The sequence below is a fragment of the Monodon monoceros genome, unplaced genomic scaffold (genome assembly GCF_005190385.1).
Source record: "Monodon monoceros isolate NGI ecotype Baffin Bay Population unplaced genomic scaffold, NGI_Narwhal_1 Super_Scaffold_7, whole genome shotgun sequence".
Taxonomy (NCBI): domain Eukaryota; kingdom Metazoa; phylum Chordata; class Mammalia; order Artiodactyla; family Monodontidae; genus Monodon; species Monodon monoceros.
This window is the reverse complement of record NW_021703784.1, coordinates 17326098-17351640: the sequence shown is the minus strand read 5'-3', so window position 1 is coordinate 17351640 and position 25543 is coordinate 17326098. Positions and strand designations below refer to the sequence as shown.

General features: G+C 38.4%; 1 protein-coding gene and 1 non-coding gene across 2 annotated transcripts; both read left to right on the top strand.

Moving 5' to 3' along the window:
• The first annotated feature begins 1497 nt into the window (after positions 1-1497).
• On the top strand, positions 1498-10931 carry NXPE2 (neurexophilin and PC-esterase domain family member 2). Its single transcript, XM_029207019.1, is given in 5 exon segments — positions 1498-1543; positions 1664-2405; positions 7738-7807; positions 9480-9693; positions 10074-10931. Coding segments are annotated over 5 exon segments (1590 nt in total). The 5' UTR covers positions 1498-1506; the 3' UTR covers positions 10601-10931.
• A 5170-nt stretch (positions 10932-16101) lies between these two features.
• LOC114887827 lies at positions 16102-16231 on the top strand. Its single transcript, XR_003791592.1, has one exon. It is a non-coding gene; the product is annotated as a small nucleolar RNA SNORA3/SNORA45 family (small nucleolar RNA).
• The last annotated feature ends 9312 nt before the right edge of the window (positions 16232-25543 follow it).

Here is a 25543-nt window from a genome sequence, read left to right as displayed (position 1 = left end):
TGGCTGCTTCCCACTAGCTATCTATTTTACATTTGGTAATGTATATATGTCAATGATACTCACTTTGTCCCAGCTTACCCTTCCCTGTCCCCGTGTCCTCAAGTCCATTCTCTACGACCGCTTCTTTATTCCTGTCCTGCCCTTGCAAATAGTTTTAATGACAATGTTTTATAATTTAACCACCAGTATTTAAAGTGATGAATTTTGTAAGGGAGACTTAATTGAGATATCCAACTCCTTTCTCTTGGTGAGCAGACAGCTATCCAAACTCCTCAGTCAGAAAATGGATTTTGTATGACTCTTTTATTCAGGCAACAGTCCAATTATTAGAATATGATATATGTGATGTTATATAATTGTTTTGGCATAACTAAATATCTTGTTCCAGAAAAATCTTTGACTATAGTTATGACAGGGGAAATAAGACACCTGGGCTTCAAGCCTTTCTGTATAAATATTAAACAGCAGTCGACTTAAAAAGCAAAACAAAGCAAAACACAAACAAGCCAATTAAGAAAAAATAGGGGTGGTTTCCAGACCCAGCTTCACCTATGTCATTTTAGGCCATGGCTAAATGTACTTCCATGGAGCTTGAGAGATTCCTGGGACCTGAACAGACTTAAATTGGTAGTAATATTTCCTCCAATTACCTCATTGTCCAGGTGAATTCATGGCATTCATTGTCAGCTAAACAAACTTTGGATATGACTAAATATGTCTCTCAGTACTCTTGTTAAGGAGCATTATACATAACTCTTACACTTTGCTGCAATGATAAAAGAGACACTGGTGTGGCATGACAGCTAGTCTTACATATTGCTGGTGGCAATATAAACTCTTGAGAATATATTTGACAGTCAAGAAGAATAAAAATGTTTATATTTATACTTTGGTTGATTTATAACTTAATTCAATAATATATGATCTGGTACTTCCATCCCTAGGAATCCATCATAAGGAAGCAATCCATCATAAGGAAGTAATCTTGTACGTGAAAAGTTGGAAAATATCCAAATGTGATGTAAAATGGAGATGAATAGCTATAATCCAATTGTCCAATATCATTGGCCACACAACCCATTTTACATCCTCTTGATGGAGTATCATGTAATCATTAAAAATGATCATGAAACGTATGTAACAATATTAAAACGTTTATAAACCATGGTATTATCTGCGAAAAAGTATTAGAACTATATTTTTAGTATGATTACAACTAGATAAAATATATGTATAGAAGGAAAAAAAAGGACATAATAATTAAAAAATACTATAAAGATAGCAAAGCTTATGTAGGATCATATTTTTAAAAATATGCTGTTTTCCATATTGTCTATAATATGGCTATATGATTTGCATAAAGAAAAATAGGCCAGATAAGGAGATGGTGAAGGGAAACACAAAAATCCAATCATCAAATAGTATATAATTATTCTATATATTTAATTTTTAAGCCAATGACTTCTAGAAGAAATCATCAGCTGGCAGCACAGGAAGTCACATTTCATGGAAATTGATCCTGTGATTCCAAAACTGAAAACTGGTTAGAATCCATTTTTGATATGTGATTGCATCTACTGAAATGTATGTAAACTAAACCATAATAATTTATGTTGAAAAACAAGCCATATTATTTGCTGATAATATAACCCTTTTCTCTTAGTACTTCAGTTCTTGTTCAGCTTGAGAAACCCTATCTCTCTGAATCATTGGAGCACCTTCAGAAAGTCCTTCTACCCAGAAGCACCACTGGATCCAGAATTTTCACCAACAGAGACTGAGCTGAGAATAAAGGGGATCATGGAGAAGCTAGACCAGCTGATCCCACCCAGACCCTTCTCCCACGTAAGCTCCACCACCAGCGCCACACACAGCAAAGCCACCCTTCTCAGCCCTCAAGACACATACTGCAGGGAGGATCAGCTAGACGTCCTGCTGGAGGTGAGGGACCACTTGGGACGCAGGAAGGAATATGGCAGGGATTTCCTGAGGGCCAGGATGTCCTCCCCAGCTCTGAAGGCAGGCACTTCGGGAAAGGTGACAGACTTCAACAATGGCACCTACCTCGTCAGCTTCACCCTGCTCTGGGAGGGCCGGGTGTCTCTGTCTGTCCTGCTCATTCTCCTCAGTGAAGGGGTGTTGGCTCTCTGGAGGGCAAGGAACCAAGGCTATGACAGGGTGATCTTCACAGGCCAGTTTGCCAATGGCACCTCCCATGTCAATACTGATCACGCCCTGGCTTTAAATTCAAGTGCTGAACTGTGCGAGAACCTGCACTATCGTGACCAGTAAGCCTTCTACTGCGTGAAGCCTCCATGTGTTCCCTGTGAGGCACTGACCCACGTGACCACCAGGAATGCAAATATTTCCTATCTTAGAGAGAAAGAATGGATCATTTTCCGCAGGTAAACGGGCCTTCAAACACAATCATCAATACAAAGAGGGAGACTTAGTTTCAGAACAACACTGCCTAATAACTTTTCTTAATCAAGCTCCCTTATGTTGACTAGTTTATAATCAGAGATTCAGTGCAGATGGTAATATATTCACAGGGTCCCATACAGGTCACCTCTACAACTGTGGTTTTATTCATCCTGAACTATTTGCTAAAAGGAGTACAACCAATGAAGCAATTCATGTAGGTCTATAGTTCTCCAGAGTTTGTAATACTTCCAGATTCAGGAATTTTCTGGAGACCAGTATTTTCTATAATGTGTTCCATGGAATACCAATCCTATAGAGTGTTAATGGATGCTATGCAAAAATAATAAAAAAGAACAACAACAACAAAAAAAAAACCCCAAAACAAACAACAAACCCAAGGGGAAGGAATGCTATCATTATTTAGTCTACCTCACCCTTTACATCAAATGAGTCACCAAATCCTGTGAATTGTACCTCCCAAGTATCTCCTGAACCAAGCCATTTCACTCTATTGCTGTTGCCTCTATCCTTGTATAAACTATCATCCTACCTCAATTAGATTATTACAACAATCTCCAGAGATGTTTCCTTGCTCACAGCCTTGTTTCCTTCCTATCCACTCCACACCCAGACTAATGTTTTACTTGCTCAAAACAATATGATCCCATTGCTCTAAGGATGAAATTCAAACTCTTTAATTTGTTTACAAGGACTTACCTAGCTCTGAAGCCCCTTATCTCACCTTTCTGCTGTCTTGCTCTCTGTCAAATTGAACTCCTTTAATTTCACAAACGGACTGTGGTGTCTCTCAGCTCTGGCATTTCACAAGCCTTCATCTAAACACCATTTCCTCTGTGTTTGGGTAAAATGCTAGTCCCATACTCTTCCACTGAATTCTATTCTTCCCCAGTCATAATACTCATTACACTATTAAATTTCAGATATATATTTTATACCCTCTGTTAAATTGTAAGCTCTGTGAGGCAATAACTGTAACTATTTTTTTCACCATTCATTCATTCAATTTATAAATAGCACATTTTATATTCCAGACACAGCTCTAGGGGTTGATAATTTAACATTGTAGTTGGGTAGAAAGACAACAAACCAATAAACAAATAGATTTGTAGTATAAAGTCGTCAGAATAAGAAGAGATCTGAATGTGATGGTGAATGCTATTTTAAAAGTGTGGTCAGGTAAGACCTGTCTTGAGCACCAATCTGAGGATGGGTCACTTGAACAGTAACCTGAATGAAATGAAGAAGAGAGTCTTGTGAATTATGGGGGGAACACTATTTCAGGAAGAGGAATAGAACCTGAAGCAATGGCATGCTAGAATATTCCAGGAACCATGAGGAGGACCAGGGAGGCTGGAATGCAATAAGAGGGAGAAAGGAGGTCAGGCGAGTAGGCAGAGCCTTAGAGTATCCCTTAACTTTAGTCTCTATTCCTTCAAGTGGGATGGAACACAAATCATTTCCCAAAATTACTTGACTGTGGACCACTTATTTATTTATGTATTTATTGGCTGCACCGCGCGGCATGCAGGATCTTAGTTCCCCAACCAGGGATCAAACCTGTGCTCCCTGCATTGGGAGCACAGAGTCCTAACCACTGGACTGCCATGGAAGTCCTGGACCACCTATTTAATGGATCATTTTCAGGGATTGTGGTTCCATAGTCGGTAAATGCTGCTGTAGAAAGGCCTTGGTTTTCGAGAAGAGCAAGTTGGATATCACAATATCCTGGAAATTCAAGTTCAAATCCAATTCAAACATTATGATGACACAAGGGGAGGGGGTAGGATACAACAGACTTTGCCTGGCTACAGGATTGCCTTTCCACTCCTAGGTCACCTTTACTTCTTTTTGTTTTCTTGGTCAAGGTGTGAAAAAACCCATTTATCCTATGGCTCAGCCAAAAGAGGCTGTACTTTTTCAAATAAATATTTTACTGAAAACTAAAGGAGACATAATCATGGAGACATAAAGGCCTAAATAATTGCAAAGACAGAGACCTCCCTGTCTTGAAGGTCTCAGAACCATGTCTTAACGCTATGGGCAGAGACTACCTGTGCTGATTCCATATTCCATGTTGGCCACATCTGCTCCCTCTTGAGATGGTCCTCCTTGCAGCTTGGGTTGGAGGAGCTCTCCTTGCACACTCTCCTGGCTGCTCTCAGGAAATGCTAAGTCCCTGGTCTGGCAGATCTGCAGATCTGTATTTTGGGTCTAATCATGCTTCTCAAGTGAGCTATGTTCCTGACAATAATCTGCCTGACCCCATTTTACTTCCCAAAAGACGCATTTACTTCCTGGATCCCCTGCTCTATACAAACCATCTATTCTCCCCTGCCTCCATAGCCCCCCTGCCTGCCCCCCCCCACCAATGCATGGAAGTAGATATCTCAGTCTTCTCAAAGGTGATTTAGTGCCCACACAAGGAACAGTTGGCTTCATTGGTGATTCTGGATCCAAGAACTCTCACGGATCATTCTATCACTAAGCTCTAGTGCCCCTTCTTAGGCCCACGCCAGGTTCTGTGGCATCTTTCTTTCCCACAAGTCCAGGGACTAAGCCTGTTTCTCTTTCACTTGTCACAAAGTAAATACATTTTCCTACCAGGGTTCTCTCTCCCAACCCTAACTGCAGAGTCAATCAGATGCTACCTCCTCAGACACTCACTTCTTCAAAGTTAAAAAAGTCTTTTTTCCTCTTAATTTAAGAGTTTTATTGAAAATCATGATAGGAAAATAAACAAGGGGTATCACATGAGAACACATCACACAGGCAACAAGTTGTTGACAATTCTTTCCGTTTCTGTTATGTTTCTAATACTATGGACCCCTTCTGAAATGTGATACACAAGCACACTCAATACTTAGACAAGACACATTGAAATGATTGCCTTTATACCACGAGTATATTTTTTTTTGTTTTTGTTTTTTTTTTGTTTTTTTGTGTGTGTTTTTTGCGGTATGCAGGCCTCTCACTGTTGTGGCCTCTCCTGTTGCAGAGCACAGGCTCCGGATGCGCAGGATCAGCGGCCATGGCTCACGGGCCCAGCCGCTCCGCGGCATGTGGGATCTTCCCAGGCTGGGGCACGAACCTGTGTCCCCTGCAACGGTGGGCGGACTCTCAACCACTGCACCACCAGGGAAGCCCCATGAGTACATATTTTTAATCCTAATTTTAAGGTCCCATCAAAGTTTGGCTTTGGTAACCAAATTTACGAGGTAGCTGGCTATTGGTCTCTTTTGTCAACTTCAACCTTACCTGGAATGGATGTAGAAGAATCAATGTTTCAAGTTTTAAAGTTCAAGTTTTCCACTGAGACAAATTTTAATTTGTGCCAAATAGAGGTCTGATAGGCGCCTCAGTAAGATACTCTGGAGCGACTATGGTTGGCCAGTGTCGGTAGCGTCTAGTAAGCGGCAGTCAGAACTGGAATCCTATCCCCTATTCTAAAGTCGGTAGGCTATAGCACAGTCTCCCATGACTCCATCGCTCTATGCAGCCATCACTGTCCAGATACCCCAGCCTCTCTGCTTTCCAGCCCTCAGATGCCCTTGATAAAGAAAATATTTTTCACTTGACCTAAAAAAATCCTTTCCTGGGATTCCAGCAATCCCTCTCAATTTTTGAAAATGTGTCCTTTGTCCCTCCTGGAGATCTCTGTGGCTCTGGGCCTGGAAGTCCTTCCTTCCCCCAGATGGATTTCATTCTGATGAAATGAATTTGATTGATCAGTAAAGTGACCATCTTAATTGGTAAGACCTATACCTTGAGGTGAAACTCACTGTGCCAGGGCCTTGAAATATTATAGTGAATAAGATTTGACCTACTTATTCACTATAATATTTCAAGGCCCTGGCACAGTGAGCTCTCAAGGAGATAACAGAGAACAGAAAATAGACTCCTGGGGGGATTTGTGAAGGAGAGTGCAGGGAGGAGAGGCTGGAGAAGTAGATACTCGTAGGAAGTGTTATGCCAGTTGAGGACCTTGGTCCTTATCCTGCAGGTTGATGATGGAAAGTTATGGAAAGATTTGGTGTGGGGGAATAAAACAGGCAGCACAGAGGATGTATTTAGGTGGGATAACCCAAAGGCGCAGAAAGGCAATATTATAACAATCTAGGACATAGTTCTCAAAGTAATGTCCTTGTATCAGCAGCCTCAGCATCACTTGAGAGTTTGTTGGAAACCCAAATTTGTGGGCCCTGCCCCAGAACTAATTTTTTCTAGCTTTATTGAGGTATGATTGATAAATAAAAATTGTATATATTGAAGGTGTACAACATGATGTTTTGATACACATGTACGTTGTAGAACAATTACTAAAATCAAGCTGATTAACATATCCATCACCTCACATAATTTGCATTTTTGTGTGTGTGGTGAGAACTCTTAATATCTACTTTCTTAGCAGATTTCAAGTATGCAATACATTATTATTAACTATACTCACCATGCTGTACATTAGATCCCCAGAACTTAGTCATCTTCTAACTGAAAGTTTGTACCCTTTAACCAACATCTCCCCACTTCCCCAACCCTCAACTCTTGGCAACCACCATTCTGTTTCTACTCTCTGAGTTCAGATTTTGTAGATTCCACATAAAAGTGAGATCATGCAGTATTTGTCTTTCTATATCTGGCTTATTTCATTTAGCAAAATGTCCTCCAAGGTCATCCATATTGTTGCAAATGGCAGGACTTTCTTAAGGCTATGGTACATATAAACCATATTTTTCTCTACCCACTTATCCATTGATAGACACTTAGGTTGTTCCCATATCATGGCTATTGCGAATAATGCTGCTATGACCATGGAAATACAGAGATCTCTTCAAGTGCCCAGAACTATCGAATCAGAAGCTCTGAAGAGGAAATCCAGCAATCTGAGTTGTAACAAGCACTCTAGATGATTTTGATGCACGGTCGAGTTAGAGAAGTACCTGCCTAGGAAAATGTCCATGAAGAACTGAATTACTACGAGTGGTAAATGTGGAAAGGGTGGCTTGTGGTAGAAAATCATTTGGAAGGTAAAATCAAAGAGATATATATTTGATTAATTGCACAAAGAAGGTGAGTGACTCTCTGGATCTCTGCATTCTTGTCATCAGTAGGAGAACAGTTTTATAGAATCTTGGACCGTCTGTTTCCTGCAAAATATCTAAAATATATCAAAATAAAGAAAAAAGTATTTGTAGAGAGTTGAGAGTGGTTTGATCCCTCTAAGTCCCCCATGATTCATTGTTACTTTAATGTCTGGACAGCTATCAGGCTATTTTACTTTCCCATTTCTTGAAGGTCCAACATGGGGCTTGAAATAATGAAGGACTTTACCTCCATTGAGGTCTTGCCATGTAACAAGTCTACTGTGTTCATAATTTATCCATTTAAAGGACATTCTTACTTTAAGAGCTATTTCTTGAACATTAACCTTTTCAATCTTTCATTTCCTGAAATAAATAGTATTAATCATCTTGGGTTTTGCAGAAGGGGTTTTATTCTTGGAAATATTTTCATATCAATTTAAACCAATTTTCATCTTGAGTCAGATATAAAAGGCTAGGTAACCCTTCATTTCAGCTGCCTTCTCTCAAAATGTACAGGTTATTTGTACTTGTATTTCAATTTGGGATTTGTTCCTGAAAAGCCAATAATTGGATACTGGTGAAAATGTCTCAAATGAACTACAGAGCTAGAAAGTCTCTCTTTCAGCCAAACCATCTCAGTTAAAGTTCTATGAACTAGCAATTCCTGTGAATATTTTAAATTTTATCACATAAACTTCAGTGGGCAATACAAAGCCATCTCATTTATCAAAGTGATGTTTCTGCTATCCTGAAAGTAAAGTCAACTTCAGAAAAGCAAATTACTTCTGTTTTAACAGTCAATGGGGTATGCATTTATCCATTGCCCTTTTCTCATATATTTAGCACATGTTTATTGAGGACCTACTATAGGCAAAGAACTTTGCTAAATCCTGTGGAGATATAAATGGATCAGGAACCCAGACCTAAAGCTCACAGTCTATGGGAAAGACAGATCCCTTCTCTGCCATGGCAACCATTGTCCATACCCAGCATTTACACCAAAGAAAGTTCTTTGACCCTTGAAGCCACTTGAGTCCTCTTAACACCCCTGTGGTTTCTCTCTTGCCTGGACAGTAATTTCTAGTAAAGTCAGGCAGTTTCTTATAAGACAGTGCCAGACTTATTTTAGGAGCCTTTTATAAACCTGATATAATTCGATATGGATAAACTTAAGTCCCTAAACATATACCCCAAATCTGAACAATGTAGGTAGATGACAAAAAGATGTGTTTTTAAAGTGGCAAAATAAAAAATGGCCTGAGCCACACATGGATGGAAAGCTTGATACGAGTCAGTAAATTCAGCTTAGGGCACTTCAAAGTGGAATATCCAGAATAAGCAGATAATGTTTCTCTCTTTTTCTGCACTAATCAGACCACACAGAATATTAAGTTCAGTTCTGGGCACAAGAGAGAAACATTGAAGGAGTTTTCCTATTAACTAGAAAACATGGTTCTGATACATACAAAATAAACAACGTGTAATAGTCATTTTGTAAAGGTGTTCAAGCTTTCTACATGGATAAGGAGTTTGAGGAGGAGAAGATGTCCAGTCCCCCCTGGCCAGTGTCATGGGTATGATATTCAGCTGGGCTACCGAGTCCTGCTCTTTTGCCACCACACATTTCCCCCTGATTTTGGCTAGCTGTCTCACAACTGAGTGACATTAGGGACAAGATGAAGCCCTGGGAAACATTGCAAATGCACAAAGAAAAAAATTTAACCCCAGTCTAGGAAATACCATTCATTATTGGGATTATTCAAAAGTGAGAAATTTTAACTCATCCCTTAACATGAACTTATTAAATAAATATTTGGGAAGAGAGGATGGCAGAGACAGAGAAGGGTGGAGGGAAAAGGGGAAAAAGAGGAAGAAAATGAGGAAAGTGTTTCTGAAATAATTTGTGATAATAAAAGTTGCTGACTGTGGGAGTTTTTATTGCCAGAGAATGAGAACATAGAAGCAAAATGTCAGCTTGGCAAGAAGACGACTTTTCCCAGCGGTAGCGGTTATACTGTAAAAAGAAGGTGGATTGCAGCATTTTGCAAACAGATCGAGTTAAATGAAACAAAAAATATAAATGACTGCTTGAAGAGAAAACTTACTTACCTCATGGGAGATTCAACACTGTGTCAGTGGATTCACTACTTACCAAAAGTGGTTAAAAAGTATGTATTTTATTTTTATTTTGAAACTATAGTTGCCTTCAGAGGTTATTTTTATAGTAGAATTCTTTGCTTCCCTTTTCTGACGTTTATTATTTTTCAAAATTTGCCAAATATTTGGATTTGGGCTTTTAATAAAAAGTTAAATTTTATTTTCTTCATTCACAAATATTAACATTTTCTTCCTCTTTCTCTATGCTGATAATAAGTTCAAAATTTTGCTAAGATTTGAATGCATCTGTTAAAGTTCCCTTCCTCCCACAGGCAGCAGTGCTCTTAGAGTTAGAAGTGATCTTGGCTAGAATTTTACAAATACGTGCATTAAAAATTATATCATTATTTTCCTTTTGCTAAAAGATTTATTGATTTTTTTTCCCATCAGCCTTAAAATGTTTTGATCATCATGGAGCTGGGATCTTTAAAACACATGTGCTTCTGGATGCTGAAAGACATATTTTGATTCAGTGGAAAAAGCATGGTCATCCATTTATTACCAAAAATCTGTTCTCAGTGAAGGATGAAAATTATATCCCATGGGAAATTGACTGGGTAGCAGGAGACAATGACACAGCCATTGTCATCACTCTCGGTCAGCACTTCAGGCCCCTCCCCATCACAATCTTTATCCGCAGGACCATCAATGTTCAAAAGGCCATTGAACATCTATTCTTGTGAAGCCCAGAGATCCTGAAAACTGAAAACACCAGGGGGATGTCTCAAAATGCAGAGATGTTTAGTGACTTTCATGGTTATATTCAGAATCTTATCATGAGGGATGTTTTTGTGGATCTCAACGTGGGTATTATTGATGCCTGGGACATGACTATTGCATATAACACTGATAATGTTCATCCACCTGATTATGTGATTGGAAATCAGATTAACATGTTCTTAAACTACATTTGCTAGAGGAAAAATACAAAAAAAGCCAGTACCAGCCATTCTCTATAGATGACCTCACTTATACTGCAAGGATGGTTTAATGAAATCCAAGGTAGGAGGAAAGAAAATAAAAATAATTTCTGTTAAAATAAAAATTACATAAAATTACATAAAATTACGTAACATAAAAATTACCATTTACGTAACATAAAAATTACCATTTAAACCATTTTAAGTGTACAATTCAGTGGCACTAACGACATTCACAATATTGTGCAACCACCATCTTGATCTATCCCCAGAATTTTTCATCATCCCAAACAGAAACTTCGTATCCATTGAACAATAATTCCCCTCCCCCCAGGCAACCACCATTCTACTTTCTGTCTTTATGAATTAAACCATTCTAGGTAGCTCATATAAGTGGAATTGTATAGTATTTATTCTTTGTACTGGCTTATTCCACTTAGTATAATGTCTTTAAGGTTCATCCATGTTGTAGCATATGTCAGAATTCCCTTCCTTTTTTAAAGCTGAATAATATTCCATTGCATTATGTGTATATCACATTTTGTTTATCCATTCATCTGTTGATGGACACTTGGGTTGTTTCCATCTTTTGGATATTGTGAATAATGCTACTATGAAGAGGAAACCAAATTTGAAAGATTGTTTCCAGTACTGAGTATGATGACAGAACAGCAAAACATCATCATTCATAGTTTGATTTTAAGAAATGTAAGGCCTGGAAAGGAGCAGTCTAAATGATTCAAGTTTACAGAAAATGTGAAATGTAGGAGAAAACTTAGTGAAATCATAAAAACAGTCTTTGTGCTTAAGATAATTATTTGAAATTTGGTAAACAGTTTTTCTCTAGATTTCAGTAAGAATCAGAGATCACAGTCCAAACCCACAAACTCATTGAGACAAACCAACTAGTATTATGTCAATGTACAGACCCTACAACCCTGGTTCTAGCTGATCTTAAAAGTATGAGATGAGATCCCCTCCAGAGGACCTCAAATGACTTTATAAGCTTTGTCTCTAAACTGTCCTCTCAGAATAAAAGTATCCTCCATTTCTATTAATATACTTGAGGTCACATGAGTGGAAATATTGTTACTCCAGGGTGATTTCTTTGTTTGGACTGTGTTTCTTAGGGAGAGGAAGTGAAATTATAGTACTGTAACATCAGTATAAAGGTCAAGCCATACAGCTTAGGACAAGGCTCCTCTAAATAAGGACACACACATTAGAAATCTTTTCTTTTGGTTCTAATTCTTCACATAGGAAACTTTCAAAATAAACCTAATCGTTCTTCCAATCATTGCACTCTTAAATGTTTATATGACTTATCATTGTCCCACCAAAGTTACTTTAAGTTCGTTTAACCTAGTTCTGAGTTGATAGAGTTTCCAGTTTTGTTACCAAAACACTGAAGTGTGTCTGTGTCATTCCACAGCATGTTTCTACCCCATTTCTCTCCTCAACAAATTGAATGCTCTAATTTAAATGTGATAAATCAGCATCGAAAAATGAGGGTCTATTACTTCACTTGTTCTAAAGCTGAACTGTACAATATTATAGCCATTAGTCACATGTGGCTGTTTAAATTAAAATTAAATTAAATTAAAAATCATTTCCTTGGTTGCACTAATCATATTTCATGTTCAGTAGCCACATGTGGCTAGTGGCACTGTACTGACAGCACAATATTTACTTACATTTGTTTCTGGAGACTATTTTTTAACGTTTTGTTGTAGTATTTGAATGTGTTTTTAATAATAAGGCCAATGATATATTGTAGTTTTTTACAGTGAGTAAAAGAATTATTAAATGTTGCTAAGTGTCAAACTCTTGACTTTTAAGCCATTTTCTTCTGGTTCAGTCTTTTAAAGAAATCCTGGTATCTATATAGTTCATAATTCTTTGGCCTTGAAGTGATAGCCTCAGATTATTACAGATATTGACTATGTTGCTTGTGTATTTACAAGACTTGTGCAAGCCATTTGAAATGTAAAGATATTCTTTACTGGTATTATCAAGTCTCTTTCAAAAGCCCATGTATGTACAAGGAATGAAACTAGAAATCAATAACAAAAGGAAAACAGGAAAATTCACAAATACATAGAATTAAACAGTGGACTCTTTTTTTAAACATCTTTATTAGAGTATAATTGCTTTACAATGGTGTGTCAGTTTCTGCTTTATAACAAAGTGAATCAGTTATACATATATATATGTCCCCATATCTCTTCCCTCTTGCATCTCCCTCCCTCCCACTTTCCCTATCCCACCACTCTAGGTGGTCACAAAGCACTGAGCTGATCTCCCTGTGCTATGCAGCTGCTTCCCACTAGCTATCTATTTTACATTTGATAGTGTATATATGTCCATGCCACTCTATCACTTTGTCCCAGCTTACCCTTCCCCCTCCCCATATCCTCAAGCCCATTCTCTCGTAGGTCTGCATCTTTATTCCTGTCTTGCCCCTAGGTTCTTCTGACCATTTTCTTTATTTCTTTCTTTTATTTTTTAGATTCCATACATATATGTTAGCATATGGTATTTGTTTTTCTCTTTCTGGCTTACTTCACTCTGTATGACAGTCTCTATGCCCATCCACCTCACTACAAATAACTCAGTTTCATTCCTTTTTATGGCTGAGTAATATTCCATTGTGTATAAGTGCTACATCTTCTTTATCCATTCATCTGTTGCTGGACACTTAGGTTGCTTCCATGTCCTGGCTATTGTAAATAGAGCTGCAATGAACATTTTGGTACATGACTCTTTTTGAATTATGGTTTTCTCAGGGTATATGCCCAGTAGTGGGATGGCTGGGTTGTATGATAGTTCTATTTTTAGGTTTTTAAGGAACCTCCATACTGTTCTCCATAGTGGGTATATCAATTTACATTCCCACCAACAGTGCAAGAGGGTTCCCTTTTCTCCACGCCCTCTCAAGCATTTATTGTTTCTAGCTTTTTTGATGATGGCCATTCTGACCGGTGTGAGATGATATCTCATTGTAGTTTAAACAATGGACTCAAACAATTACTGGATCAAAGAAGAAATCACAAGGGGATTTAGAAAATATGTGGAGGCAAGTGAAATAGAAACCACTATATGTCAAAACTTATGCAATACAGTGAAAGCAGTGCTAAGAGAGAAGTTTATTGTGGTAACAAACTAAACCCAAAGTGAGTAGAAGAAAGAAAAGTATAAGGACTAGAGCAGAGGTAAATGAAAGAGGTAAAAGGAAAACAATAGAGAAAAAATCAACAAAAGCAAGAGTTGATTTTTTTTTTGAAAATATGAAAAAAGTTGACAAGTGCTTAGCTAGGCTAAGAAAAAAAGAAGAATCAAATGAAGTTAAAAAGGAAAGAGAGGACACTACAACTGATGTTACAGAAATAAAAAAGATTATGAGACTGCTATGAACAATCATCAACCAACAAGTTGGACAACCTAGAAGAAATAAATAAATCCCTAGAAACATACAACCTACCAAGACTGAATCATGAAGAAATAATAAATCTGAACAGACCTGTAACTACTCTGAATACAAACAGTTCTTTAAAGCAGTAATCAAAAACTTCTCAACAAAGAGAAGCTCAGGACAAGATGGCTTAACTGGAGAATTCTACCAAAGATTTAAAGAAGAAATAATACCAATCCTTCTCAAATCGTCCCAAAGAATAAAAGAGGAGGGAACATTCCCTCTGAGTGTTCAATGAAGCCAACATTACCAGATACCAAAACCAGACAAAGACACAACAACAACAATGACAACAGAAACCACTACAGATCAATATCCTTGATGAACAGTAATACAAAAATCCTAAACACAATAGTAGCAAACTGAATTCAACAGCATATTCAAAGAATCATACATCATGATCATACATAATTTATATCTGGAAACAAGGATAGTTCAACATACAAAAATCAATCAGTGTAATGTACCACATTGATAAAAACTTGATTTTCTCAATCAGTGCAGAAAAAATATTTGACATAATTCAACACCATTTCATGATAAAAACATTAAACAAACTAGGAATAGAAGGAAACTACTTCAACATAATAAAAGCCATATTTGAAAAGCCCACAGCTAACACCATATTCAACATGGAAAGACTGAAAGCTTTTCCTCTAGAATCAGGAACAAGGCAAAGATTCAACATAGTATAGGACATTCTAGCCAGAGCAATTAGATAAGAAAAAGAAATAAAAGACATACAAATTGGGAAAGAAGAAACAAAATTACCTCCATTTCCAGATGACATGATCTTATATATAGAAAATCCTAAAGATTCTACAAAAATACCTGTTAGAACTAATAAACAAATTCAGCAAAGTTGTAGTATACAAAAATCAACACTCAAAAATCAGTTGCAGGCTTCCCTGGTGGCGCAGTGATTGAGAGTCCGCCTGCTGATGCAGGGGATGCAGGTTCGTGCCCCGGTCCGGGAAGATCCTGCATGCCGCAGAGCGGCTAGGCTCGTGAGCCACGGCCGCAGAGCCTGCACGTCCGGAGCCTGTGTTCCACAACGGGAGAGGCCACAACGGTGAGAGGCCCGCGAACCCCCCCCCAAAAAGAAAACAGTCCTATTTACTATAGACTCAAAAAGGAATTCAATATTTTGGAACAAACTTAATCAAGGAGGTGAAAGACTCGTACACTAAAAAATACAAAACATTGTTAAAAAAAATTCAGAGAGGTTACAGATAAATGGAAAGGCATTGCATACTTGTGGATTGTAAGACTTAATATCAAAATGTTCATACTTCCCAATGCAATCTACAGACTCAATGCAATACTTATCAAACTTCCAATGGTATTTTTTTGTGGAGATAGAAAAAAAGTTCTAAAATTCATATGGAATCTCAAGGGACCCTGAATAGCCAAAACAATCTTGCAAAAAAAAAAAGTTGGAAGACTCAGACTTCCTGATTTCAAAATGATACTACAGAGCAGTAATAATTAAGGTGGTGTGGTACTGGCATAAAGATAGATATATAAGCCAATGGAACAGGATAGAGAGTATAGAAATAATCCCTTGCATATATGGTCAAATGATTTTTACCAAGGGTGCCAAGCCTAAACAGTAGGGAAAGAACACCAAGGGTGTTGTGGAAACTGGATGTCCACATACAACACAATGAAGTTGGACCCTTATCTTACACTGCATACAAAAATTAACTCAAAATTGATTAAAGACCTAAACTATTATCCTTCTAGAAGAAAACACAGGGGAAATCTTTAGGACTTTAGATTTGCCAATGATTTCTTTGATGTGACACCAAAAGCACAAATAACAAAATAAACAGACAAATGGGACTATACCACGAACTTAAAAACTTATGCATGCCAAAGGAAACAATGCATGAAAAGATAGTCTAAAGAATGGGAGAAAATAATTGTAAATCACACATCTGACAAAGGTTAATATCCACAATATATAAGGAATAGCTACAACTCAAAAAAAAAAAAAATACCCTGATTATAAAGCGGGCAAAGGATCGAGGCTAGAGTCACGCTTGGGTATCAGCCATTGTCTTAGTGTGCTAGAGTCCTCAAAGAGTAGCTGCTGACCTTATTCACTGGCTGTGGCCCTCATGGCATAGTCAGTCACCAGGTTAGTGACATGCATCAGAGAAAAAAAATGGGCAAAGGAATCGAATAGATATTTCTCCAAAGAAGATATACAAATGTCCAATAAGCATATGAAAAGATGCTCAACATCAGTGATCATTAGGGAAATGCAAATCAAAACCAAAATGAGACATCACTTCACACCTATCAGAATGGCCACTATCAAAACAAGTGTTGGTGAGGATGCAGAGAGAAGGTGGAACTCTTGTGCACTCTTAGTGGGAATGTAAAATGGTGCAGTTATTGTGGAAAACAGTATGGAGGTTACTCAAAAAATTAAAAATAGATTTACCATATGACCCACTGATCCTGTTTCTGGGTATATCCAGAAGGACTGAAATCAGGATCTTAAAGAGATATGTGCACTCTCATGTTCATTGCAGCATTATTCACAATAGCCAAGATGTGGAAACAATCCAAATGCGCACCAGCAAATAAATGAATAATGTGATATATACATGCAATGGAACATAATGGAAGTCTTAAGAAAAAAAGGAAATCCTGTCACATGCTACAACATGGATGAACCTCAAGGAAATTATGCTAAGTGAAATAAGCCAGTCACAAAAGGACACATAGTGTATGATTCCACTCATATGAAGTATCTAAAGTAATCAAAATCATAGAAACAGAAAGTACAAATGTGGTTACCAAGGTGGGAGGAGAGGGAACCAGTATTTAGTGGGTGTAGAGTTCTGGTGTTGCAAGACAGAAGTTCTAGAGACCTGCTATACAACAATGTGAATATACTTAATGCTACTGAACTGAACATTTAAAAATGGTTAAGGTGGTAAATTTAATGTTATGTGTTTTTTATGTGACGTATGTTCTTTCCCTTTCATAGCAAATAAACAACAATGTTGAGATCCAGAGCAGTTCATTTCTTTGCTTAACATGTTAAAATGAAATAGTCTCAGTTGCTCAGTAGCTGTTAGTGACTTGAATTCTTAATTTTCTTTCATAATAAGTCAACATTAGGAGGCATATTGTTAAAAAAGAAAACTGTCCTGTTAGTAAAGCAGCATGTGAATTGGCTTCAGGTAAAGTCTTACTGCACACATAGCTGCTGTCTTAGTAGGAGTAATCCCAATGCCCTTTTCCATTCTACACCACAGCTCACAAAATAACACATGAAAATTCTTCCTCTACAGCACGTTTTCAATGACAACCAGAAGCAAAAAATCAAGTGCTTCAGCCTCTTAGAAATGCTGCACAGATGCCAAGAGCTTATCATACCCTACATATCAATCACTTCAACTTACTGTAAAGCAAAATGTGTTCTAGTATACACCTTACAATTCACATTATGTGCTATTGATATTGTGTTTGCACAACAGTATCATTTGACAAAGGAATTTTGCCAACAGTTCCATCTGATTTAGCACTAACCGTATTTGTCATTAACTTGTGGTTGGCTTTATAAACTTCTCATCAGTGGTTTGACATGTACCTTTTTTCATTATCAGGAGTTCAATGCTGAATGATACCTTAGTAATTCTAATCTTTCCTTTGACTTCATTGATAGAATTCATCAAGTTTGTACTGGAAGGCAATATTTTGTTCCTACTCTGGAAAAAAGCAGATTGCTTTAGCAGAGAGGTGACTGTGCTTTCTCTGACGATCATATAAAATCTTTAATGGCTTTAGTCCTCTGTGTTAGACAGGAGCTTTTTTTTTTTATATATATAGGTGATAGAAATCCACCTCAAAGTAGCCTAAGGAGGGGTGGGAAGGAATGTATTGACTCATAACTAAAAAGTACAGAAAAGGCAGAAAAATTGAGGAATGTTGCCTCCAGATGCTTAAAGAGCATTGTTAGGACTCTGTCTCTCCCTTACCACCTCTTGGCTCTGTGTTTCTCTGGCGGTTTCATTTTCAGGCAGGATGTTTACATGTGATAGCTGAAAGGTTGCATGATCCTTGTGACTTGGGATCCCAGAAGAATAGAACCCTCTTCTAGTGCCTATATATAGATAAAAAACATAGAGAAGACTCTGGTTGTCCTGTTTAGGTCACATGTCCATGTTGGGCCCAATGACAGTGGCCCAGGGTATAAATGATTTTGATTATCAAGCCTAGACCATATGCCCACACCTATGGCCAGATTCTACTTCTAGAAGTGAAGGAAAGAATATAAACATGGGCTTCCCTGGTGGCACAGTGGTTGAGAGTCCGTCTGCCGATGCAGGGGACACGGGTTTGTGCCCCAGTCCGGGAGGATCCCACATGCCGCGGGGCGGCTGGGCCCGCGAGCCATGGCCGCTGAGCCTGCGCGTCCGGGGCCTGTGCTCTGCAACAGAAGAGGACCCTCTCACAACGATGAGAGGCCCGTGTACCGAAAAAAAAAAAAAAGAATATAAACAAAGCATATTTTTCTTTTACTGCAGATGTATTTTTTTAACATCTTTATTGGAGCATAATTGCTTTACAGTGGTGTGTTAGTTTCTGTTGTATAATAAAGTGAATCAGCTATACATAAACATACATCCCCATATCTCCTGCCTCTTGTGTCTCCCTCCCACCCTCCCTATCCCACCCCTCTAGGTGGTCACAAAGCACGGAGCTGATCTCCCTGTGCTATGCAGCTGCTTCCCACTGGCTATCTATTTTACATTTGGTAGTGTATATATGTCCATGCCACTCTCTCACTTCGTCCCAGCTTCCCCTTCCCCTTCCCCGTGCCCTCAAGTCCACTCTCTACATCTGTGTCTTTATTCCTGTCCACTGCAGATGTATTTGATGAAGTCTCATAAAAAATAATAAAAATAAAAAATAATACCCAAGGGGCAAATAGATTACTGATTTTGTAAAATTTAATTATCAGAGATTTGTGGTTGTATTTTTTTGTACTTTCTTTTTTACTTAATTGCATAAAATCACCACATTCGCAGACATTTGGAAAGAAGCTCTTCACTTTATGTCTAAAATTATTTTGAGTTGAAGTATTTGTCACTAATCTTCCCACTACATTTAATTTCAATAATCCACTCTTAAACTTTTGAGTTATTTATTTGCGTAGTGAGAATCTAAAATTATATAATAGAAACCAATAAAATATAAATTTAACATAAACAAAAATACCCTGAAATGATATAAAAATATGTTTATGCGTCCCAAACTGCTCCATGTTAACTGAATACTAGTCAAAATTAAGTGACCAAACAGACCTTATGACTCATGCACCACCTTTGAGCAAGAGATTTTTATTAAGAATATGGAGAAATTTGGGGAAAATCATAATTTTGCCTGATAATTATATCAAGTCTTTCATGGCTTTAGTCCTATCTATTAGACAAGACTTTTTTTAAACGGGTGATAGAAATCAACCTCAAACTAGCCTAAGGAGGGGTAGGATAAAATGCATTTCATTTCAAATCTATGAAATATAAGTAAAGAAAATATCTAAGTGTTTTTCTTTGAGAACTACTCAAACACCCCCTGACCTCTTGCTAAACTACCACAAGCCACACTCTGAGAATTAGTGCTTTCTCCTACAAGGGTATTTTCAAAGTCACCTCCTCCAAGAGCTTGGGTACCACAACTATCTGTGAAGCTTATAAAAGACGTTGATTGACAGACTTAATTCTGACTAACCAAATAAGGCTTTTCCTGGGTGATGCTCAGAAGTCTCTATTTTTAAATAGTCACTGTAACATACCCATCTTGGCATCTGGCAATGGGATTAATTTAGGAATCACACCCTAAAGTATTCTCTCTCCACTCTATTCCCTGAGGTCAAGCAACTTAACTTGTCCATTTGCCCTGTCTGTATCCCTCCTCGGTTCTCATCTAAACCTATCACATGGCTGAGTCCTCACCACAGGATACTGTGGGAAGCAGCCCCCCAAAGAGGTAACTCATAATCCTTGTGGAAGTTTTATCAGCAGGTAGGACAAGGAAAAGCAGCTTTAGTGGGGCCTGATCACCAGGCAGTTTGTCTCCATCCTCACCTGTTCTGGATCCAATAAAACTAGTTGTCTATGCCTCCTCTTCTACTGCACTTCATGAAAAAAGGAATTCTGGTGCTCAAGGAAGGTCACTCCATTTCCTACATAAAAGTTACCCTAGGAATAGGGGAGGGGTGATGAGGGATGAAATAAAAATGCTCTGAAATATAGGTGGGTATATGTTTCTTGTCTCTTCTATTCATCTCTGTCTTCATTATCTGGGTCTCGGATATATTACACAATATGTCCTTCCTGCAAAGTACAACCTGGGCAGAGAAATAAGTAAGTGGCACTTTTCAAGGATTTGGCCAGCATATATTGAGATGCAAGCTGAGGGCTTCCTGGTGGCCAAGCAGGGAATGGTCAGTGCTGCTTCTATAGTCTTAAGCAATTCAGCCCTGACCCCCAAGCTGCAAATCTCACTAAGCCAAATGAGAGCTCTGTGATTGAAAAGATCTGCCCTACTCAGAAGGCTGTTTGGTATCAGGTCATTGTCACTAGGTTATACACTTAGGGAGGAGGTAGGTGGTGTTCCATACTTTAAGCAGTTGGTGAAAGTATTCCTTCCACCTGCAAAGAGCACTTTCAATAAGGAGAATGGAAATAAATCAATAGGCTCTGCCTTTTTGCATATCTGCTGCTAGTTTAGGAATCAGCAAATTGATGGCTGTCAGCCAAACCCAGCCTGCAGCCTGTATTTATACAGCCTGGGGGACAGGGGCTAAGTGTGGTTTTTGCCTTTTTAGGTTTGTAAAAATAAAACAAAGAAGAATATATGACCCACAAAACCTAAGATAGTTACCATCTGGCCCTTTACCGAAAAATTTGCTGACCTTTGGCTTAGAGTCCTTTTAGACTGGTGTACCTGGTAACTTCCTGGCTGGCCCTCCTCTTAATTGGACTCTCCCTGGACCTACCATGAAGACCAACGGAGAGTCATTTCTGACCTAGTTCACATACCTGTCCTCCATTTACCAAATCCCACTGGTGTGCAAGTAAATGTTCAACAACCAGCAATCAGAACAAAAAAGCCCTGATTTGTAGCATCTGCCGGTTTCTGTGGTGTAAATACTCCCCTCCATGGCTGGTTTCAAGCTACCAGCATGATGTTACTGAGCACAGAATTGGGAAGAAAGGCACACATCACATCTCGCTAGATGGTAGGAGCCGACTCCAGCAACCACTGCCCAGTCCTGAGAGGTGTGAGGCATCTGGAGTACTGGAAAGAGAATCATTCCCTGGTTAAATATTCTTAAATTCAAATCAAGTCATCACTACTTAACTAGTTGGATGACCTTCAAAAATTCACTTAACGTCAACGAGCTTGTTTTTTCGTGTGCAAATTTGAAATAATGCTACATTATTATCTCAGAGAGAAGGATTTGGGAAGAGTGAGAATAGGTACAAGCAAACATACCACACAGCTTTTGGGACACACCTTCCCCACTTTTCCTCCACTGGCCCCATAGTAGGGTGGAGGTTTCCTCTTCCCTCCTCCATCTTCTCTACAGCTCACTCTGCTTAGGCCAGGACTGGATAGGAGTCCAGTGGACCCTCCTTCTGGGTCTGTTGTGGAGGTGTTTGGGCCCCAGGAAAAGTTTGAGGTCTGAGAGAGTTGGCTGGGGCCTTGTGAGCAGGACAAGCGCAAAACTTTGGGTGGGTTGTCCTGAGGATGTCCTTCAAAAGAGAAAATAGTCACTGGATTCCACTTTAAGGGCTGAGTTCCAGTCTTATTTTGCTCTGTATCTACCATGGCTGGCACAATTGCATGGAAATAGGAGCCATTCAATATATAATTGCTGGATGAGTGAGTGAATGCTGATTGTATCTGCCAATAAATGAAGGCAATCCTGATCAAATACTGATTAAGAGACTGGGCTGTGAACAGTCTGAATTTGAATACAGCTTTGTCCCTTACAAGCTCTGTATCTTTGGACAACTTACTTAACCTCTCTGGACTTCAGTTTCATCATCTATAAAACAGAAAATAGTATCTACTTTCAAGAACTGATTTAAAGTATTTACTAAAATAAGTCTGGAACAATATAAGTGCTCAACAATGTAAGCTATTATTATCTTTCTCATCAAAGTCAATGTTAACAACTAACACTCATTGATACCCCCTATGCCTCATGCTCTTCTTTTAATCTATTAGTCGGTTCATCATTTCAAGGAAAGGAGGCCACAATACAATAGAACCACTCTAATATGTCATGATGCCTAATTTTAATAGAACAGATTCATCGTTGCCAAATATTTCTATTCTTTTTGTCTCTCATGCTCATCCGATTTAAGAAGCAAAGGCTGTGATGAAATCAAAACAAGTCTGAATTATAGCAGCAAAAGATGTTAAATCCTGATGCCCACTCTTGCCTCTGAAATGTTCTCTGCCTCACAGACATGTCTGCTCTTATCTCATCTATGTCACTATTCTTAATTCTTAGACTTTATACCTTGGGTAAGATATAGGAGAGATAATGGTTAAGAAACAGAATGTTCTTCTGTAAATATTATGATATGGTCATTTTGATGCTTTGTGGAAGCGGTAGTATGGGGTAGCATTCGACTTTTAGCCTTTATTTCTCCCAGTAACTAATGTGAGAAATGAATCTTCTCCCAGGATGGCCAGCCTTCACCCCACACCTGGACATAGTCTCATTCCTGACCCGTAGTCCAAATATTTTACTAATGCCAACTTTATTGTGGGCAACTTGCTGTTAAATCCTGCAATTAATCTTTGGTTTATAATTAAGTAACTGGATTTAGATTTTGGCTTAAATTTGTGGCTTTCTTGCTTTTGAGTTGGGCTGTACCTTGTGAACAACTGGCACCATAAAATACCCAATGTCTTGAACCACTTTGGCTTAGGACAATTGCCTTGCTCCATTAGCAAAACAGTAGACAATATTCTGGGAAATGTGGCATAATTCTTCAAATTTTCATCCATAAAAATAGAAGAAATAATCCTTATTGATGTCACTAGTGGAAAAAAGTATAACAGAAATCAAAGGCCATTTCAAAACTAAGAAATGAATCAAGAGTCGGACATGGAATAAAGTAAGGGCAAGGTAACTCTCAGAGCTGGGACTTGCAGATAGGTTACAGGTGATGGATGAATTTGGTAGCAATTTTACTCACACATAAAAGTTTTTGAAAGAACCAAGCTAGTCTGCCTCTGTTTCTTTCTTTCTCTCTCTCTCTCCCTCACCCCTTTCCTCCCTCCCTCTCCCCTCTCTTTCTCTGTTTCTCTCTTTTCGTCTCTGTCTCTCTGACTCTCTCTCTCCTCCCTTTTGGTGGACAGGGATATGTAAATGTCAAAATGTAGCCTAAAACCAACTTTTAAAAATTTTATCTACATTCTAAAAATGGTCCTGAGGTTATTTGTGTTTGCCTTTTGATTTACTTATATCCAATACTTTTCCATCCCTGCAATGTCTGACATTTCTTAACAGTTTTTTTCCTAGTCCCCTACACTCGATATCACACACTATTCTTTTTACGTTGGAAGGTAATTCTGAGTTCACCTCTCTCCTGACTTTTTTTTGCAGGCTTCTAGCAGCCATGAATAAACTTTCACATGTAATACTTAACTCTTTTTATAAACAGAAATTGTACAATAAAAACTGAGGTCCCCTTCCATTTAGGGGTCCGAAAAGGAATTCAAGGGGCTCTCACTGGTCAAATATGGGGCAATGTGAACTCCGAAAAGAATGACTGCAATTGTTTGAAGCACATTGAATATATAAAAGTCTCCGAGTTTATGGGACAGAGGGAGAGGGAGTGAGAGAGAGAAGAAATCTCATTTATCATCACTGGAGGTAGGAAGCACAGAAACACCTTACTCTAAATGTTGATAATTAAAGTTAAAGAATTCGCGTTCATCTTGCTTTTCCTGTGTGAATTATATTCAGGGAAATCAAAGAGCTTGAACTGATGAAGGAAAGTTCTGCTTAACAGAATTTTTCCAGGGAATAAATGTGGAAAGAATTAGAAAATCACCAGCTTTTAAGCTCCTAATGAATTTGTCTATTTAGATAATAATTATTAATAGATGCTAAAGTAATTACAGATATTCACAAAGTGCCCAAACATTGCCCCACAAATTACTTACTGGCTGTAAGAGGAAAGTGCATCTACATAATGGCGAAGTCAGCCTGCCACCACCCAAACCCACTCAGCATCACTACAAGCGGGACAGTAGGCAACTACATGCCTTCTGAACACTTCATGCAACATGAAGTGTTTTTGTCCAAAATGTTGAACCAGAATCTAATTGAGCCTTCAGATCTATTTCTAGTTTATAGGAAACCTAGAAGTGTAATGAAACAAATTAACTAACACCTTGGGGAAGCAATAAGAAAATTCAGAAGATGGCTTATTCTGCAGAACAACTGCCTCATTTTTCAACAAGTCAATGTCAAAAAAGCAAAGGAAGTTGTGAGATAACTGTTCTAGACTAAAAGAGATTTAAGAAGTAGAATGGTGGTTGCCAGGTGTGGGGGGTGGAGCAATGTGAAGTTGTTCAGTGGGTATAAAGTTTCAGTTACACCAGATGAATAAATTCCAGAGAACTTCTGTACAATATCATGCCTATAGTTAATCCTACAACGTGCAATTAAAAAATTAAGAGAGTAGATCTCATGTTAACACACACACACACACACACACACACACCACAAACTAAACAAAAATAACCAATTTGCACAAAGAAACTTTTAGAGGTGATGGATATGTTTATTACGTTGATTTTGGTTATGGCTTCATGAGTGTTACATATTTTGTTCCAGATAAATTTATAAAGTCTAGTCGAAACAACCCCCATTATACTCTGATCTAATTCACTCTGACTTGTTTTTTAAAGATGACTTGTTTTTCTGCTTAGTTGCATATCCACACCTGGTATTTTTCTCTTTTAAGAACACTCCCCTTTACACTCCCTTCTTTGTAAGCATTCTTCATTCCAGAGAGAAGGTCACAGTTCAATAATCTTGAGAACCACAGAAGCCCATCACAAGACCAAGTCCTGACGGTCTCCAGATGATCTCTGGATGGAAGGAATGCAGGCCCTGCACGTACCCTGATCCTAATCAACAACCCTGTTCCCTGAACCATTACTATAAGACTCCTCAAAACAGCCCCCTTCCCCGGGCTGGGACACACAGTTTTGAGTGCATTATCCTGCTGTGGCCCCCCTTTGCCTGGCAAAGAAATAAAGCTATTCCTTTCTGCTTCACCCAAAACTTTGTCTCCGAGATTCAATTTGGTGCTGGTGTACAGAGACCAGAATTCCATCACAATATGTCCAAGCTCAAATTGTATACATTAAATATTTACAGTTTTTTGTATACCAATTATACATCA